A 21,146-nucleotide genomic window follows, 5' to 3' on the forward strand; every position below is an offset into this window, starting at 1 on the left:
ATGAAGTATTAGGCTGCACTAGACAGCTCGCAAAATTGTGCAGCATTGTATATTTTCATGTAAAGGATGTATTTTCCTATAAAGGTCATTCAGAGGTCAGTATTTATTTAAACAGGGAAATATGAATGTATTTTCTACACTCTTTGTGATGTCATTACATATGACACCTTAATACAGCAATATTATATATAACAATTTTTGAACATTATAAAATTAGCTTCTGATCCTTTTAAAATGAATACATTTTCTTAGTACTTATCTCTGGTTCATGTAATAATTGAGACGGAAGTCAACCAATTGTGCCTCAATTTTGTCTTTCCGTTCTTTTATTTTCCTTTTCTGGCAAATTGGACAGCTATTATTACATTAATTTTTGCTTTTAAGTCGCATTCCTTGAATCCAGGTTTGGATCATATCATTACTAACTGATCATTGCCATAACATATTCCACTGCGCGCGCTTGTCTGTGTGTGAGAGTGCGTGCGTGCGTGCATGCGCGCGCATGTGTGTGTGTATATTTTTTCACACGTGTTCGTGTGAGTCTGTGGGGAGTGGTTGGTACCAAGTTCAGTGGGTCCTCTCAAACGCACACGCCTTTCCTTTGTCACCTGGGCTTTCCTCAGGGTAGCATATTTGCTCTTTGCTGTCGTCTCCATCCTCGCGCTGTCTGTTTTTCATTTTGCACAAATATGCGTGTTCGCCTAGTTATAGGTAATACATCTTTCTGCCAGTGATGTTTTTTGTAGGTTCTTTGGATAAATTAAGTGTCTCACCCCTCCGTTCTCTTACACCGGCTTTGAGCGGTTTAAAGGAGTCTGTTTTTAATTTGTGCGTTCAGCAATTTCGGACAGGAGGCACGGACGCGCAGAGGAAACAAATACATGAAACAGCTTGCAAGACTCCGATTACTTCTTGGAAATTTTCAGTTGCTGCTTTGTGTTGATATTTTATGATAATTTCCCATTCTTTCCTGCACCACGTTCAAAATGGGCTGCGCAATATCGGGACTGGGGTTGGTTGCAAAGCCAGTCGGAGATGCAAGAGATGAGGATGTCGCGGTGCCAAGTCAAGAGCAAATTGACATGATCAAAGAGTCATGGAAAGTTATCCAAGAAGACATCGCGAAAGTTGGAATTATCATGTTTGTCAGGTAGGTGTCTATTCGTTATAATTCAGATGTAGCCCAGTGTGGCGCGCGATAGTGACAACTTGAGACGTGGGCGCTCAATACTAGAAAGACCTTTTTCAGTTTCACATGCTTTATATATAGTCTAACAGTTTAAATCAACCACACATATAACAAATAAAACGTATACCGTTGGTTGTGTATATTCGATCAGATGCCGTTTTTATACTAAATTTGAATAAACGAGCATTTTCTGAATTCGCATCATCACCATTACATCATAAAACGCATTACAAAGTACTGCAGTTATTGGGGAGGTTATTTATATGATCCTTTAGTCGTTTAAGTGACTGCAGCAGTATGCTAAGTGGGGTGTGGCCATGCAGGTTGGTGACCTGTTCTTTCAGACCCTATTAGAAGTTGTTCATAACGCAACAGATGTCTCTCTCTCTCTCTCTCTCTCTCTCTCTCTCTCTCTCTCTCTCTCTCTCTCTCTCTCTCTCTCTCTCTCTCTCTCTCTCTATGTCAGCGTGCCCTTATACGCGTGCTTGTAGGCTATATATTGAGATAATAACTTTGCGTCCTGTATTTATAATGACAGCTTCACCAAGGATCAAGTCGGCTTATCGACAGTTACCTTTTGTACCCAAATAGTTGCTGCCAAAGGTAGAATGTTGTGAACTGCACAGCGTAGCCAGCAGATAGCTGTAATACTGTATTCCCACTTACATCAGGCTAACGTTTCACATCCTGATGTGAACATGATTTTAACGTCCGCGCACCTAACCTTTTGCCAAGTGCGTCCCCAGCAAGTAACAGTTTATGCGCATTCGACAGTGACAGATGAAATCAACTGCGTCTGAACATGGAACAGGTGGTAATAAGTTGTGAACTAGTAATAAGAGCCAATCTACTAGACGCACTTGCTGCAATAGGTAAGAGCCCAAGGTAGACCTGTACAAGCTCAAAATAGACTGTCAATTGATGTCGCGAGAATCAAAAAGGAATTCCCTTCTGCGCTTTCACTTGCCTCAGTGTGTTAACGCTGCAAAGTAAGTACTATAATCTGTTCGTGTCGCTGTGTAATTTGCATCAACAGAACTGTACTGTATCATGGTTTGCACTGTAGTACCAAATCTGTCCCTGTTAAATATTTCTGTATCAGAACAAGATACATAGGTAAATGTTTAATAGCTGCACACTCATTACTAATTTCATAAAAGCGCTCCGCTGAACGCTTAGAAATTCATTGAACGCGTCGAAATTACTATATTTCCCAACACGCGATTCTGTCTAAACCCAGTTTCCAATCCAGTATATTCCAATGTATTGGAATATATTGTATTGTGATTGTGTGGTTGGTGGGCACATTTTAGAGGCATGTGAATTTCTGTTGGCTGGTGTCTCATGCAGAATGCTGAGTTTAAAAATAGTGTTTGGAAGCACAACCATAACAGACACCATTTGTTACTGTAGAAACCCCATTTTTGGGATTTCAGAATGCAGACCTAGTGTATCAGAACATTTTATTTTGATGGTGGAGAGAAAGGCCTTCTTTCAAAAGAAGCTGAATAGACTATGAAAGGCAATAATCACACTGACTACACGTATTATCATATTGTGAAGAATACTGGGTATGTTCTCCCAGTTCTCCCAGTATATTACTCTGAAAAATACAGCTTACCAGTTCACAAAGCAAGGCTATTTTTAACAGTGTTGGAAGCAATGAGACAGACTGGCAGAAGAGTCACAATGCAAAAATCACAGGGACATTCAGGAATGTCTGTGGGCAACATTGACAATCTGGCACTAACCTAATGTTCCACGTGCCATGTGTATATGTGAAATTTGAACACAAAGCTATTTTTTGTGGATGTTTTTGTGTGAAAGACAAATATACTCCAGGCATGAGATGGTGGCATATGTCAGCATTATGGTATGGAAGAAATATAATTGAAATGCTCTTAAGGTAACTGGGAATCTAAAAAATAAGGCATGGTTAACAGTAGCTTTCCAGAAAGTCCTAAAATGTAGACACATTTGTGAGTACCAATGCAGTATCAGCAGACCTGGAATCCCTTCTCGAGATTCTGTGTGCTTTATTCTGCTAAGATGTCTTCTACACACTCAGGGAGCATCTACATGCCAGGGCACTGATGGTTCCTGGAGGAAAATTTTGATGCTAGCACATCAGCAAATATTGTGTAATACACCACCCTTTGGACCATCCTGTTATGTGAGCTCCAGAAATGGCATGTACTGTATTTTCATTTGCATACACATACTGTGACATTTGGGAGTCCCTAAAGACAATGTTGAAGCAGGTAGAATTATGAAGAACAGCAATGAATGTACTGTATGTCAGCGAGCAGCTGGATAACTTAATTTCCCACTGGGATTAATAAAGTACATATCTATCTAAATTACATTTTGGCGTCAGGCGATGGCCTTTAAATATGGATTAAGACATATGAAGATTACTCTAAAGACTCTTCATTGAGCAAGACAGGCGGCTCCCTCCATATTTGGGGTTCCACCCTGAAACATAAGAGAGCAAAGGCAGAATGGATTTTCAAAGGGAGATGATGAAAGCACAGTGCCTACGCCCAAGTCAGTAGCGTGCAATCACATCCCTGTTTTGTCCCCACAAAGCCGGTCACGCTATGCGATGAAGAGTAACGAGTCTCGTGACCCAGTCCTAGAGGCGTCATCTGGCTGGCTGCAAAGACACCCCTCTGTCCAAAAATATGATGCATTTAGTCATGTTCAAGGTGACCCTCTTGGTAGCATTCCTCTGAACGTTTCACTCATGTCCAGTGTCCACTGACAGACAGCACAATGCCTAACACTGCTCTCTCCTTGGGTTCGCAAAGGACTCTCAGGAAAAAGTAGTTTGGATTCAAAATGGTGTATGCCAATGGTAAATAGTTACTGTTGCTATGGCCATTGCGCTCCCCCTATACATGGTAAATAGCCAATCTTCTTACTTCTTTTGTGTCAGCAACTCCTATAAAGGTGACTTTATGTAGGATGAAACCTCTGTGAGTTTGTTTTGCTTGCCGTAGTGTGACCACCCCTTTATGCGTGCACACAGTAAAATTAAAATTCAGAGTAAATAAAGTTAAAGAACTATCTCTGACAGGAAGGAGGAAAATATACAAAGAATTTCAAGAATTCTTAGACAAATACATGTACACAACTGATAATATATGCCATCTGGAGAAGACAATGACAATGATACTGTGTCAGGCAAAGCTCTGATGTCCTCTGCTTTTGATAAAGTTAAGAGGTCCTTGGGTGTTGTGGTACAGTGTGACTATTCAGATTGAAACCTGACTAGAATCGTTAGCATCACAAAGAGGTAGAAATAACACTCAAATGAACAGAACATTTTTCAGATATCCAGAATATGTACAGTATATAAATCCCACTAAAACAAAAACATCAGCTGTAGTAATAATTCTGTAGGCTATAAATACAGTAAAGTATGTGGACATGCTGTAGAGTAAGAGCAATTCCAGTCCTCTAGTTGGTAACAATTTATGCCAATGCTGAAGTCCATGTTTTGGCCTGAGGGGTTGATGTGGTGTCACTTGTACGTTAACTAAATTGCATCTCCTTGCGGTTTCCCCATACCAGACTGCTTGGCTGGTGTCCTGTGGACATGCCTTTATTCCACCCAGACAACATGTTCCAGCGCCACTGTCCTCACTCGCACCCTGGACGTGCTTCTGCTCGGCTTCAGGGCCCTGTCTGTTGCCTAGCAATGTCCCTCAGGAGGAAGAAAGGAAGCATTTCACAATAGCGAAGGGGGCCTGCCCTCTGGGCCGAAGCCTGGGGGGTCAATGAGGCGGTGGCTGGCTTGGCCAGGGGAGCGGAAAAGGGGATTGCGGCGTGCAAATTGAACGGCGTGATATAAACGTTCCGCTGCGCAGCTCCAATCTCAGCCCTCCAGCGGACGTCGCAGTCACAGATAAAAGGCGCCCAAGGTGGTACTGTGAGAAAATGAACTCAGACAAAGTTCTGGTTTGGCCTGCCACGCATTCAGTCAGCATTAAATCAGCTGAAGGTCGCGTTTGATGTAGTTGTAGTGGTACTTTATTTGGCTCTGAGTCCAATGAAGGGATCGCACCTGGCTGTGGGTCGAGGTTGATGATGTGGGCATCATAAGCAGGGAAAAGAAAGGGGGATGTGGGGTGGGGGAGGGATGCTGTGAACAGCTGCTGTGGGAATGAAGTGGTAAGTCTGATTTTTACAGTCTTGGGCACCACCGTTTTGTGTAGATTGGGTGATTGTGTATGGATTGTCTGTAAATTCTTCTCCCAGATCTTCATTTGGAGCTTCAATATGTGAGGGACATCCATGGTGTGCCTGGTATGTCCAACCTAACATTTTCCATGGGGTTTTGAATTCACTAATAATAATAATAATAATAATAATAATAATAAAAAAAATAATATAAATAATATACAATTACAGATATGTATGTATAACTTACAGTGTTGATCATCATTCAGAGAATGACCCAAGGTGCCCTTTAAAGGAAAAAACCCATGTGTGGGTAGATCAGTGTATTTCATGTGGAATGAAGACTGCTGGTAGTCTCATCAATGTGGGTCTTTATTTACACACACAACAGAGCTCCCTTTCCAAGAATTGCGCTGGCGGCAAGTGCCGATGCCATCATTTATTTACAAGGGAACTGATACGCGATCGACGGCTGTGCCCCTCGGGACTTCCACGTGTAAACAGCAGTGTTTTGTGCTGGCATCATTTCAGCAGCTGCCCCCCACACATGGCAGGCGTGCGTGCATACACTGGGGGACCCGAACGCCCATCTGAGCATCAAAGAGACAGACGTTAACATGGAAAATACTGGTGGTAACAGAAAGGACCTGTTTGAACCTACCCATGCCTTCCTTGGAAAGGAGGTGACAGATTGATGGTACGTGTGGGAAGCTGGGAAGGGTTCATAGGGGATAGTGAAAGGTGCTTGAGGTCTCGTTAGCCCCAGAATGGGCAGCACCATTTTAGGCCACCCCTGGTTGGTTCAGCTCACTGATTTGGACCAATCACGCTGTTTTGATGGGGAGAGATTTTTTTTTAGAATAGATCCCCCAAATTTCTACAAGGCGATACCTAGCAAAGGACCCTCCGTATGGACAGAGGGTTCAAAATAGAGCCCTCAATGGTAAATGAATATGCAGGAGTTTGGATACTCCTCCAGCCCTAAAATAACATACTAAGTCGAAGCACACTGGGATTCCTGCAGTGGAAGAGCCATCTCTGGCGCTTCGCCAGCACATCACAAGAGAGGTGCCCTCCTCCTTGTTAGTGTTGCACTGTTCTATAGACCATCTTTGGCCTTAACAGGTTCTTTCTGCATGTTACCACGCGCAGTAACGGAAATCAATGGTGGTCCGGGCAGGCTAGCTGAAAGCTTCACACATCAAAGCTCAGGCACGCACCGGAGCCAAAAGGAGCCAGCCACAGCGATGACCTCTCCCCCCTCGCCCCTCAGAGTGGGACGGTGGGCTTTTCCGGCGAGGCGGAGTCCCCAGCCTCCAGTCGAAGTGTCATCGGGTCGCTACCTAGCCGGCGGCACTGTGCCGGGCAGAGCCACACTCAGTCTAATTTGTCACCGTGCCCCCCCCCCCCTCTCCACGGTGGTGTGTGTCGTGGCTCTGCTCGAGAGTCTCCTCCAGCTCATTAGAGCGCTGCTGAAGAGTGGAGGCCATCTGGCTCCGGGCGGCTCCGAGGCTCACGAGGCAGTGGCTCTGGGTAATGAGGGAGCAATGAGGACAGACAGCCTTTGGGTGCGCGGTGGGCCTCACCGGGCGGGAGAGAGTCTGCGTCCATCTGTGTGCGTGTGCATGCACGCACGTGTATGTGCGTGCACGTGTGTGTGTGTGCGCGTGTGTTTATGTTAAAGTTGTTTAAAAACAACACTTCAGTACTACTTAATTATGCATTCGGTACTGCAGATAGCATCAGAGCTGTCTGTACTGTGTGATGAGAATTGAGTCGTTGTGTTCATGTAAAACACAAAGTCAGTTAATGTTACTCGCAAGAAGCTTCCCTTCGTGGCGTGCGGGGACACCATACACAGCTCACTTCTGATTGCTGATCTAGGATCAGATTTCCCAGCCCCATTCCTCAACTTTATTAAAGCAAATTGGGGTGTACAGATGGGGCTTTTTTACCATGGCATCAAAAATGTATTGAATGTTTTGCAGCTGAATAGATATCACATAGAGGTTCAGAATTCTGGTCCTCAGAGGGGGCATAGAAATCTAAAGCACACAACAGCACGGGTTGAACACCGGCAGCCAAAATTTCCTCGCCAGCTATTCTATCCCTTCTTTCTGATTCTCTGGGCACAAGTTTCTTATTGAAATCCGTCCCGCTCTGAAGTATATATCTGCAAGTATTTCACACTTCAACAAGTCCTCTTGGCCTGACTGATTTAAATCAGTCAGTTGACCCAGAAGAATGTGATTTGTAGGGATTTCCTCTGTAGGTGGCATGACTTCTGATTGGTGGGGAATTCTACACTCCACACTCAATGTAATGTTAATTTTTCTTTAACAAAATAATACTCAAAACACTAAGTAGTTTGCAAAGAGACAACATCCACACCATAAGCTGGTATTTAAGGGCAGCATTTGGGCTTGTCCACATATTAGAAGCACCATCTTCCTCAGGGTCTTCATAGTAAGGATAGTGAGTTTTTAAAATGTGAAATTATTGACATATGCCAAAAAAAGATCACACCATTTTACATTTGCTTACAGTAAGTAAAGCTTTGAATTTTGATGTGAAATTTAACAACCTGTAAAGCCTGGGAATGCCATCACTGTCTGACATCACCAGGCCTAGTGAGTTTGTTGTAACTAACCCTAACCCTAACCCTAACCTCAGTCCTGTAACACTCAGACTTGCAGTCAGGTGAGAGTTTCAGAACTGACGTCTTTGTATTTTTCATTAATAGCAAAATATAAAAATGATGTGCTATATACGTTTATATCCAGGTGAGAGAGTATAATACAATATGAAGAGTGATATTTCTCCATGTACTTCCACCTCAAATATGTCGATCAGAGTGAAAATGATCACAATAGTATTTGTTTCAAATGTCATGAGGCTTTTGTTGGCTGCATCTGAAAGTGTTGGTTTAGAGCCTTCAATCCAATGTAACACAAAAAAGGCGATTGGAGAGAATGCGTGAGTGTGTGTGTGTGTTTTTCCCGCTGAGGTAAACAAACAGACTACAGCTGAGAGGTGTTTATGAATTTATTAGTCCCGCTCTTGAGGGCTCACGAGTGTTCGTTGTCTTGGCAACAGGTTGTTTGAGACCCATCCGGAATGCAAGGACGTGTTCTTCCTGTTCCGAGACGTGGAGGACCTGGAGCGGCTCCGAACCAGCAGGGAACTGCGGGCTCACGGACTCCGGTCAGTCCACACCCCGGGGGCCTCGCCCTCAACAGCGCCATCTTGTGGCACTGCCACATAGCACTGGAGTCCTGTCCATATTTACCACTGGTGTTGAGCTTAAAAGGCTACAGCAAGTAGATAAACCCCTGCCGTGTGTCTAATAAGTGAATTACGTATTTGTTGTTGTTTTATTTTCTTTCTCACGTCCCCCCTCTCTTCCTCTAATGAGTTCTTCTTTGAAGATGTTTGAATTACATTAGAGCATATTAGATTATCATCATTTAGTGCACACTCTTATCCAGAGTTCCAGAATTCTGTTTAGTGTCTACACATGCATTGGGTTCTGGGGCTGGATTGTTTGTGTTTAGTTGCCATCTCAAACAACCTGTAAGCGTGTTGATCCAGCATGCCAGCACCAGCGACTGCAGGGTAAACTCCACCCGCTTCCTCAGTCTTTTCACTGTGACCTCATAACAGGGTGCAAAGCAACACCAATAGACTCTTTTTCTGGGATCCCTCTACAGTGGATAAGCCCTTCAACCCTGTACGTGCACCTAGAGTGTTCAGTCTGCAAGTCCATCACATTCACATGTTCAGCATGTTCGCTGTTTTGCATACATATATTAGTAGAGGTTCAGTTTAAAAGAAAAGTATTTACAAAGTAATCCAGGTTAGGTGGGTGGATATTCCAAGGGCAGAAGAGAAAATTCAGATTTCAAAATACGTCCGACCAAAAACTGTCCCTGTGTTTCATTTTGATTTGGACAGGGAGGGGTACAATGGGTGTCCCGGGGAAAAAAATAACTAAATCACTGATCTGAACTGATAACTAGTCCAGTTAAGTGATTAAATGTGCGAATGGAATAAAAGCAGCTCTCCAGCGGTGAGGCTGGCTGACCCTCTTCTGCAGCACATCCATCACCGCCACGGGCGTTTCAGCCAATCCGCTGCGCCGAAACTGAAGAGCGGCTGATACGCCGGGTCAGGGATCTCGCGCAGATCCCTGCGTGTAACACACTTGTCCCACTTCTAAAGGGCTCTCACTGCGCTGTTTCGCTCCTGAGAGCAGCCGCTTTCAAAGGGCAGGAGCAGGGACTACAAAAGGCGTGAAAGGCCGCCGAAACTAATTAGCCCGCGTGAGCGCCTCTTAATCAAAGATGCGGCGACCGGAGGAAGGCCGTGGGAGAGAGGCGTGCTGGGGGCCCGCTGCAAACGTGCGGTGGCCCCCGTCACTGAGCTCTGGAAAACGAGGTTGAGGGACACTCAAATCTCCTCCATCCGCATTACTCCACAAAGCCCTCTCTGCTTGGTGGGGGGGGGGGGGGGGCAGGCGTGATGCAGGGAGCACCATTGTGCACACTGCATTTCGCAGGAAAGCCTTTGTGGCTGCTTGTTTCCCGCCAAAAGGGCGTCAAATGGAATCACATCCTAGAGGCCGAGGGTGTGAGAACGCTCGCAGTGAAGGGTTGTTGTAACTTATTTTAGTTAAAGACAGTTTAAAAATGATAAAGACATGTTAAAATATGATATTTACAGTATTTACGGAGGTTTATATAAGAAATTTAATAGTGATTGGAACGACATAAAAAATGCTGACAGGGTGAACAGGAAATGCATTTTTGTTGCTTTGCATTTATAGACACTCTTATTTTGAAGTTGAGAGGAAGTGACCTGTCCCAAGTTTCATGTTTTCTCGCGGTATTGACATTATGTTTTTTCAAGGCTTGCAACAGCGAATGCACGAGCCTGCTTATTTGATTCATTTATTTCATGTACCGTGTAGTCAGTCAGTAAATGTGTTTGGGAGAAGATACTCGTGTGGTCATTATTCAAAGTTTCCACTACACAACAAGGGTCATCATTATCACACGGTTCGCTTGCTTCTCCTTCATGTTAATTTTCTCTTTGCAGCCGCCTGAGAGCTGCTGAATTGTGCTGTGAAAAAAAATCTAAGGCAAAGAGTGCCATTGAAACTGCATGAGGGTATTGTTATTGTGCTACTTTTGAGTCTCCATCTTTGATGTGTGCCTTTGAGTCAGTTTCAGAACATTATGCTACGCCCACAGGGTGATGTCATTCATTGAGAAGACTGTGGCGAGGCTAGACCAGCCGGAGAGGCTGGATCAGCTGGCCCTGGACCTGGGGAAGGGTCACTATCGCTACAACGCCCCGCCCAAGTACTATGGGGTAGGTGCCTGTCCAACGCTTTACTCAGGACTACAAATCCCAGAGCAAATGAAGAACTTCCTGCATGTTGATGAGAGCAGAATCCTTTGCAATGTGAGATTCAGACAGAGAGGGAGATGACATGACATAGAGCATACATTTTTTCTGCAGCTGTAAAGACCAGCCCTAGAAACTCAAAAGCCCATTCCCCCTTCCTTAATTGGCCAGGCAGTCCACTGGGCTTTACCACTAAAGGCTGTGCAGAGGGAAAAGACCAGTGGTCACATTCAATACAGACAGTTCCCGCACAGTTCTTGATTAGTTTAATAGCTTCTCACATATTGATTTTTTCACAGTCCACTCTGCTTATATACACCAGCTGTTCAAATAATCTGCTTTATGAAAATGAAATAGTCCACACAGAGGAATCATTTTAGGGCTCTTACATGTACAGCCATGCGTCGCTTAACGTCCACGATACGTTCTGTGAAATAGGACGTTATGTGATTTGGACGTTGTGCAAACAACATACTATATACTTAGCAAACCTATATGGAGATTGGATGCTGCTGCCTACGAGTCGAAGTATACATTGTTATACGGTAAACTTTTTAATTGTAAGTATGCAAAGTTCACATTAAAACAACAATAGAAAGTACAGTACAGTACATACATAAGACATTAGCATAGGTGTTTATTATGTCTATCAAGATGTATGTATTATATGGTATACTACGTACTATACCATTATACACCTGACAGCGCAATCGCTTCATTTCCATGAGACATGAGATACACGTGTTGAAGCGTTTCCTTCACTATGTCCGGTTACATCCGCTACATCCCGTTCTGCGATTGGGATTTTTAAACTTTATTATAACCTCATTGGACTATGGACATATATGTGAATGGATGTTGTCCAGATGGACGTTAAGTGGCATATGACTGTAATTTGAAACTCAGCTGAGTTCATTACATTTTATTATTGTCATCCAGCAGACGCTATTATCCAGAGTGACTTACATAGGATACAATTTTTACATGCTATCTATTTATACAGCCGCATATTTACTGAGGCAATTCTGGGATAAGCACCTTGCCCAAGGGTACAACAGCAGTGTCCCAGTGGGGAATCGCACCAGCAAGCTTTTGGTTAGGAGCCCTGCTCCTTACCACCATGCAACAATGCTGCACAAATAAATAAATGTTTTAAATTTGAAAACACTCATACTTGTTAATTACCACATTTTGTAGCACATCAAATTTTTGAAAAGAAAAATAAGTGCTGTCAAGTACCAGGATGTCAGGTAACGTAAAAAGAATGAGGCTTTCTGCAAATAAAAAAAAAAAAAACGCTTTCTTCCTTAGTCTTATAATGGATGAATCTTACCAAAGTGAGGTAGCTGTGAAATTGGGTATTCCAAAGTCTAGACTGTCCAAGAATCTGAAGGACCACCATGAGTATGAGAACAAAGGAAAACAAAATGTGAAATGGAGACACGTCTATGACTTACATGGTGCCAATTATCATAGAGACCATCAAAAATGAATGTGAGCATTGCGCAGTAAGCATTATGCATTCAAATGTTTTGTTCCATGTGAGGGCTCTTCTCATTTAAATGTGAGAAAGAAAATTGTTTAAAACACAGGTTTACACATTCATTTGAAGCTGTCTTTTAAACAATTGCTTACAGCAGAAGAATCAAGTTGTCCTGTGTGAATGTCATTCTTATAAGTGGAGTGTAGAGTATACGCTTCATTTAATGGGGAATGTTTCTCAGCAGGCAGGGAAAGCATTTTCTTTCAGGGGAACCGTGAAGGACAAACTCAATTTAGTTGTCAGCTCAACTTGCCGCAGTCATTTTCATTCAGCACTCTGAACGTATCACCTGTGATTCCTTCAGTATGTGGGGGTGGAGTTTATCCGTGCTGTCCAGCCAATCCTGAAGGAGAAGTGGACGGATGAGCTGGAGGAGGCCTGGAAGGTACGGAACTTTCTGTGATGTTCTATTACCTACCTGAAGGGCTGCAAAAAAAGCTCACAGTTACAGCAGCTTTGGATAGCATTGTCTATGTCACAACTCTAGACAAAACTGTCACTGCATTACAGCATGTTTAAATTCACTGAATTGTTATGGAGTATAGAAAACAATCAGTTAATTCCCTTTGACAGTTTCCCCTTACAATTTTACATATAATTTGCCATTGACATATACATGTTACAAACATATTGACTAAAGGTGTTGAGCCCAGTACAGATCAATATTAAGAAACATGTAAAATTGTATGTGATTATTCAACAATTCTATGTAGCAATCACTGATGCCATTGAAGTGTCAAGATGACATGTGGTTTGGGGGGGCTGGGATCTCATTGATGCTCCCAGACATGTTAAAGGGATTAACCAATGGACTCAGACTATTCCACTTAAAGTTCTATTAACAGAGGCACAGGACACAACTGGAAATTACTTAACATAGATTGAATTGACACGTGAATGTAGCTCTTCACACACAGTTGCAAATACATGGAATAAATTACCCGGATTTGTAATGGGTCTTTGGCATCCTCTAAGTCCAAACCTGATACAGATCACCAGATTCATTTACAGGCAAATTTGTCACCAAAACTGGCTGAATGGCCTTTCTTAGCCATTTTCACTTTCTTATGCTCTTACATTTGCTTGTTCTTTAGAAACACTGCCCTCCTGTGAAGCTGAATGTAATTCAGTTAATACCCACTATTGTTATATTGTAGTGGTAGCAAAAAAAGGTTCTTTGCCTCTGAAATGCCCTGCCCATTGCCCAAGTACTTTAGAATCTATCCCTGCACTATGCATTACTCAAGACTACAAATCCCAGACCAAATAAAGAACTTCCTGTTTCTGCTGCATGCTCATGAGGGTGAAATCTTTTAAAACATGACGTTAAGTCAGGGAGGGGGGATAGACTAACGTGATGGAGAGCACATATTGTTTACTGCAACTGTAAATTTGATTGATGCTTTCAAACATGTTAAAGGGATTAATCAAGTCGACCCTGAACTCAGGCTATTCCACTTTAAGTTCTATTAAGAGAGGCCCAGGACAGAGCTGGAAATTAAGAGTAATTGAATTGACATGAGAAAGTAGCCCTTCACACACAGTTCTACTTACATGGATTAACCTGCTAAGATTTGCAATGGAGCAAGAATCTCTGGGATCCTTAGAGTCCAAACTTGATAAAGTGATAAATTCACCAGATTAGTTTAATGGCAAATCTGTCCCCAAAAATGGGTATTCATAGTCACTTATTCTTTCTTATGCTCTCATGTTTGCTTGCTCTTAGTCAACACTGCCCTCCTGTGGAATGAAAGTAAATAGTGGGTATTAACTGAATTGACTTTATATTGTAGTGTTAGCAGACAAGGTTCATTGCAGTCATTTTGTTTTCAGGTACAAGCAGATGAAAAACAAAGTACACGTTACTGTATTTAGAAGTGTTTAAGACTGTGCCTGCGCATATACTGGCAAAATGAATGCTTCAAAAATCCTTGATTCATGTTCCCACCAAAGAGAAGGGTGGTTGGCAGGAAACAATGAAGTCAGTGCCAGCCTGACGTCAGTATGCTGGAAAGGATTACCCATGCTTCCCAGACCAGCAGAGTCTGGACTGAAGCGGAATGTGTGAAAGAGTACTGTCGCTGAGGGACACGCCCCTTATCTTTCATTCCAAACTGCGCAGAACCTCTCCTTAATCCTGTCCGATTTCAAATGACAAAACAGTGCAAAAGAAAAAAAATTGTTTCTATTTATCACTGCTATTCATATCTTTATGCATCGTTTTAGGGAAAAAAGTTGAAGGGTAATTTAAAAAGGCACCTCTCTTATGCTGCAGCTGTGATCTAGATACATGAAAAGAGTGGAGTGGTGGTTCAGACCTATGTTTTTCTGCAGGTAAACCATGGTTGAAATACGGTGACAAGGTATTCTTGGCCATTGACCCCTGTTTAATAAGGCTGTGGCACAGAGCCACTACACTGTACATGGTCACTGGCTGTTTTCTTGATTTTGTTATTAAACCATGAAAACAACTTTCATCATAGTGAGAACCCCTCCCAAACACACACACATACAGCTGCCTCAACTGGGTATGCTCCAAGACACAGTGAGAGGCTCTCACCTTACAATACACACACCCGGTTGGATGTTGTCCTTTAGTAAGCCCCTCTCTGATACCACACACTCAAAAAATCCTTTGTGTTTAAATCTTCTGCTTCCCTTCCCCAGGCCTTGTTCCTGTACGTAACCAGAATCATGAAGAAGGGCTACTTTGAAGAGGAGAGGAACCAGCGCTGCAACGCCCTCGACTCCAGCAGGGAGAGGCCGGACAAGAGGAACACCCGCCTCTAAGACCGCCCGCCTCCGCGCTGGCAACGGCGTCCGCTCCGATCCTCGGCCCCTCTCTGTAGCAGACACGGCCAAAGACCGCGTCGCAGACGGCAGAACGGAACCACATTGCGCATTGCTCAGCTGTGCACACGCTTTACAAGACACTTTATCCATTTAACGCGCCTTGCAACATCACCACGGCATCCAGAGCGTCAGTTGTCCTTTTCTGTCTTCTACAGTCATGTTGCCTCTTGCTAACTAGCCTTACCTGCCAATTTCTTTTGGAGGAATTTGGTAAGGATCCGCACCTGCGTCGGGGCCAGACTGTTATTCCAGCCCGCTAGCACGCCGTCAAGACCCGGCTTCATTTCTGCTTCAGCTGTGCTCGTGTTTGTGTTTTGCTGGTTCCTGATCCAGCACCAGATTGGTCTCTTTAACCAAGCTCCACCAATCAGATTCAGCACTGCTGTGCTGACAGCGCCAGATGAATGATGTCAGATCTTGTAATATCATCTCCTCTTGAGCTGTGTTTGAAGTGTTTAACGTTACCTGTGGAATTCAGTGCTGTCTCTGTATGCTGAATGTTATAGCCATGAATAATGAGGCGTGCGTGAAAATAGCTTTATTAAATCCCCTGATTGAGGGTGGCTGCCAAAAAAAGACTCTAGAATATATGGATCTGAAAGTAAAACCTGCTTTTGGGGAAGCCATTAATATCCCAGCTGGACTGAAAACTGCCATCTTGTACCAAGTTCTCAATGCCAGCGCCTGTCGTACAGCCAAATGAGGGTTTCATTACCTAAAATATAACAGGGTGGCTCACTCAGCTGAGGCACATGTTCCAAGCACAGGCTGAGCCCTACAGCTCAGACCCAGGTTCGAGCCTCCACTCTGTCACTCAGCAATGACTGACAGTCTGCAGCAGTGGAACACAATTGGCCTCATTCTGCAGGGGGGGCAAAGGATTTCATCAGCCAGGATCCCCTCGTCCCACCATTCTTGACACCCTGCGATTCATAAGGTACAAATTGCTCTGATGGCATTAGGAAGATGAACCATTCAGTGTTGGCTCTCCTGGCGCACTGTGGGACTTGGGACTGTAAAAAAAAAACAGCCATTGTTGCCGTGTGAGTGTATTGGACGATTGTATTGACTATGCTCGATTGCTAATGTATGAGTGGATGTCACAGTGAGTCAAGCCTAAGGCACAATTTTAAAAGCTGTAAATAAACTCAACCCTCAGAACCAATGCTTCAAAGCTCTGATAAGCATACCTGGAATATTAAAACATTGCAGAAAAAGATCTATTTACCTTCCCCAGCAATCCACCAGAGAAACCAGTGACAGAGCTTGCCTTACATGGCTTCGATGCAGTTACACTAACTATGTATGAATACACTCAAACACTCACGCATTCAGCACTATCACTCTCAAAAATCTCTCTGCAAGTTATTTTGCTCAAATGCAAAATACATCTGTTTCTACAGCACTTGTATACTGATTATATATATATATATGGCTTAAGTCACCCTAAAGCTGAACCAGTGTACATTTCCCTTTTGAGCCAACCACTGAAAATCTGTAAATTGGTAAACAATTGGGGAAAATGAATGGTATTACATACACAGTGCAATTCTCTTCCACTATATATGTAAAAAAAACCTTAATAAGAGGTAGACGTTTCCTTGCATGTCTATCAAGTCCACATGAACATACACACTGAGACAAATGTCAAATATCAGCAATCATGCTGTCAAATTTTATTTTCAGGTTTGGATATAAATGTTGTAAAATAACGGGGCACTCTTTACTGTCTTTTCATTTCCTAGTCATGTATGTAAATTAAGAACATCCCACTGTTCCCATTAGCCAATTACATTAGTTCCCCAACAGACTGGCCCACAAACACTCCACTGCTTAAAAAACTAACATATGACAGTCATTTGTGAATTTAAAAATGGAAAATTAAGATGGCCACCGAAAGATCGCACTGACACACCAACTGCAACCTCTGTACTGTTAGTGCTACATGGTATAACAGTCACAAATGTGGACTTGTCTGTAAGCTTTCACTACGAAAGTCCACTTAGAAACTCCTCACTTTACCAAGAGGGACAGCTGAGCCTCAGAACTCACGGTGAACACAAATACGGGGGAAATGTGGGCTGCTGCTGATATGAGAACATTTTTCCAAAGTGGCTTGTTGGAATATTGATGGGTATAGACACCTGTGATTGTCAGCTTGCGGTATGAGGTCATGAGTCGACGTCTAAATTCCCCATCTCAAAACTACGCCACCCCGCAGCCTCTTCAAAGCTTCCATATCTTTTCATTCCAAAAACAGGCACAGTGGAGAGTTGCTCTGAGAGCAGTAGCCATCACGGCTTCCTGTGCAATTTTGGGTTGACTATGTCACGAGCGACCCTTTCACGGGGTCTCAAAGTCACAAATGCTTCCACCCACCCAAACTCTTTTGAGAGACAGGAGAGCTGTGTTTTGTCCTTTTTGTATGTGCAGAACATTTTCAGTGTGGCGGGTCAGTAGCTCCTCCTCCTTTCTGCTTTGTTGCCCTTGTGGTTGGTTAAGGTTCATTCTGGGAGGTGGTCTGATCTAACAGGGCGGGGCAGTCAAATTTGGGGGAGGGGCTTCCAGGCAGAGGCTCCTCACTGCGTGGCTTTGGTCTTCTTGCTTTTGCTCTTTTTGTCTTTCTTTTTGAGTCCATCGATGTGCGCCCTCAGCAGGTTGGAGTATGCCTGGGACGGGGGGGGGGGCAGAGCAGAGCAGCCAGTTAGTGCCCGTTGGATGTTGGGTGTGCTGCAGCTGGAACAAGGGTCTGCAGCTCTGATGATGTCACTGGATCATTAGCGCTGTGTGTGCATCACTGCCGGTTACCTGCTCTCTCAGAGTCAATCACTCTGTCTAAATTTGGAACAGCTCATTCTTTCTCTGTACCAAGGGCTCTGGTGGGCTAAATACATCAAGAATGCAACAGCAGTTCACCACACTGTCAGCAAGTTTAAGAATTCATACACCTTCATTGTTCAAATTTATGAAAGAGCTGACAGACTGATTTTCACCAAAGCGCTTGAGTATTCTTCTGACATCACAAGAGCTGAGGTATACACTGAGTTGCCAGCACACATAGAGACCAACATATCCAGAAATCCATCAAGGACACATTTGCAATAGTACCGGACAACATACAGCAAGGCTGGAGTCAAAACCATGTGTGCAAACATGCCAGGTCAGATCACAATGAGCCACCTGACAGGACAGAACCCTGACTGAGCCTGCCCCCATTCACAGCACACCTCGATGACTGGTCACCTTAAACAGAAACGCTATATACTGCCCTCTATTTGCTAACCATCCCTTTTATCCAGGGAAATTCATGGCTTTCATTTTTCTATTTGCATATCTATTTATATATATTGATGTTTGCTCATACACCTTACACAAGGGTAAAGCAACGGTACTTGAATGAACCTACCACTTTCTGGTAATAAGCATAGATTGCATACGAAAATGCCTCACCATAGATGGCAATCTGCAACTGAACAGCTGTATCACTTTTCATCAGTGGAAAGAGCTCATGGTTTAATGTGGGCTGTTTAATCTATGCTGGTGCCTTCGCACTATTCCCTTTAGCAGCTTGTCCTTTATACAAGATGTGAGTCAGTGATAAGCGAAGACGCTTTATTTCAACCCACTCGGTGAGAGTCCCTTGACAGGCAGCATCACAAACGCAGGAAGTGTGAATTTCACTCACCATCTGGAACTTGATTACTTCTTTGGTGCTCACCTGTGGAGAAAACAAAGACAAAGACAGCTGTTGTGTGATTTATGGCACAGAACTCTGGGAGAAATTTAGATTCAGCTCCTTAAGTATTTAATTGCTGTAGTAATTCAGGCTGGTAGGCTTCAGTTTTACACTTAGTGGTGATAAAAACTAAACACTATCTAAAGACTGCCAGAGCAAGTCGGGAAATACACATGCACGTGCTGGTGTGTTAGTGCCAGCATGCCCCTTCACATCTTTGCTTCTTAATCAAACCAATTGCACGGGCCCTTTACCTCTGCTCCCCACCTTATAGCTTATAGCTATAGCTATATACAGTGCAAAGCTTGTTCACTCACCACTGTGCTGATCTTTTTTTTGCCGTCTGTCGCACGTACGATGCATTTGTTGTCCACTGGCTCAAAGGTTTCTGGGTTTCCTTTCCGTGGCATCGGTTTAGTCCTCCCATCATCTGTGGATCGTGAGTCATACACACACACACACACACACACACACACACACACATATATATATATATGAGAGAGTGAGAGAGAGAGAGAGAGAGAGTCAGAGTCAGAGGCAGAAATCATCAGTTTACAGTATATTCAAATTCAAATGTGCTTTATTGGCATGACAAATAGGCACTTGTATTGCCAAAGCAGTCATAACATACAGAACAAGTAATCAGAACATTTACCGAACATATACAAAAATACAAGAAATCAGAACATATACATTACTTAAAGCATTAGGATATGACAATTATATCTGTGTGCGTGCATGTGTGTACACGTGTGTCTGAGTGTGGTCTTGGGCTTCTTTGTGTAGAAAGTAGGAAATATGTGTGTGAATATGTGTATCATTCAGTGTCTCTCAAATGGTGGCAGGTGAGAACATATTGTGCAGCTATAGTGCATCTCTCTTTGTCTTCACCCAATAAGTAGGGTAGTTTACTGTGGTTTGGTAGAGCATCAAATTTGGGGTGTTTTTCTTCAAATTTTGGGAAGAAGCAATCACGGATTGATTGGAAAGTTTTGCACTCTGTTAAAAAGTGCAGCTCCGTCTCAACTACATTGTCTTTGCACTGCTGACACAGACGATTGTCTCTTGGCAGCCAAGTTTTTTTGTCTGCCATTTTCTATTGCTAAGCGGTGCTCACTGAGTCTGTATTTCGTCAGTGTATTTCTCAAATTTGTTTCTTTTATTTTAGTTAGGTAATCTGCTAATGTATATTCTCTGTCTAGAGCCAAGTAGCATTGCATCTTGCTTTGTGATTTTATTTTAGAACGCCAAAAATCTAAATAATTGTCTTTTAGGTTTGAGGAAATTTGTTTAAGCCGAAAATGTTGTGTAGTTTGGACCTGGTTTTGTGCCTTTAAAGTGTTGGTATGTGCTAGTGGAACAGGATGGCTGAAGATCAGGTTGGTAGGAGAGTTCTTATATACACACACTAGTACTCTAGTACTCCAGAATTACATCTGCACGTAGCATTTTAGGAACAGAGGACGGCCACGTCTAGATATTCCGACGTACATTTCTTTAGTGTGATGTAAACGCTGCCCGAGGTTCGGCACTTTTGAAACAGTCGTGTCAGCTCTGTCAAAAACTGGAAAGAAAGGAAAACAAACGTTACTGGTGCTAGAACCACACAGTATGTGACCGAGTGGTAAATAGCAACTACACACAACCAGCTAGTCAACAAAACTCTAAATCTTATGTTCACTAGTTTACTAAACGCGGTGTTTAATAACACGCGGTGCAAACATTCAATTGAGAGCCATTACTTCGCGACCAGATCTTGCCTTCAAATATGCTGGTTAGTTAGCCATCTAGTTACCATTCAATCTCGAGTTGCCTGGCGGCTGCTCTCTGTTTGCCTATGACTTCAGGTGCAAAAGTCCCACAATGTGCAAAATTCACACACTGTGTTTAAGAAACAGATAAACAGCGATTGCGGGTTGCCGTTGCGAATCAACTTCGCCAGCTAGTCAGCCAACACTATGCTCGGACAGCTGTGAATAGCGCGGAAACTCATTCATACCCATTATGGCTACGGCCAGCTGTTTTCGTTAGGTAGTCAACTTGTTAGAAATATCTAGTACGGTAGCCAATTTTGCCAAACAGCCAACACAATGGAGCAACTAAACGTTTCTTACCGAATCGTTTTCCAGAAGTACCATGGCTTCAGTAGGGCTTGAATCCCGTCGATCTTTAATTTAAATAAAGTACTCTCAACCGCCCCCAATCTACGCAGCTAACCCCACAACAGAGAT

At 43.3% G+C, this 21,146-nt stretch overlaps 2 protein-coding genes across 2 annotated transcripts; one reads left to right on the top strand and one right to left on the bottom strand.

The window, feature by feature from the left end:
• Positions 1-986: 986 nt before the first annotated feature.
• On the top strand, positions 987-15,512 carry LOC118792705 (cytoglobin-2-like). The gene is made up of 5 exons (XM_036550610.1): positions 987-1,150; positions 8,471-8,578; positions 10,627-10,747; positions 12,631-12,711; positions 14,994-15,512. Exons 1-5 carry the CDS (start codon positions 987-989, stop codon positions 15,114-15,116), a joined length of 597 nt encoding a protein of 198 aa, XP_036406503.1. The 3' UTR covers positions 15,117-15,512.
• A 1,359-nt stretch (positions 15,513-16,871) lies between these two features.
• On the bottom strand, positions 16,872-21,146 carry LOC118792481 (signal recognition particle 14 kDa protein-like). Its single transcript, XM_036550335.1, has 5 exons — positions 21,030-21,146; positions 20,407-20,479; positions 19,233-19,345; positions 18,865-18,897; positions 16,872-17,848 (listed from the first exon to the last, which is right to left on the bottom strand). The coding sequence occupies exons 1-5, from the start codon at positions 21,051-21,053 to the stop codon at positions 17,759-17,761; spliced, it is 333 nt and encodes a 110-aa protein (XP_036406228.1). The 5' UTR covers positions 21,054-21,146; the 3' UTR covers positions 16,872-17,758.

This window comes from Megalops cyprinoides, chromosome 17 (genome assembly GCF_013368585.1).
Source record: "Megalops cyprinoides isolate fMegCyp1 chromosome 17, fMegCyp1.pri, whole genome shotgun sequence".
In the NCBI taxonomy this organism is placed as follows: Eukaryota; Metazoa; Chordata; class Actinopteri; order Elopiformes; family Megalopidae; genus Megalops; species Megalops cyprinoides.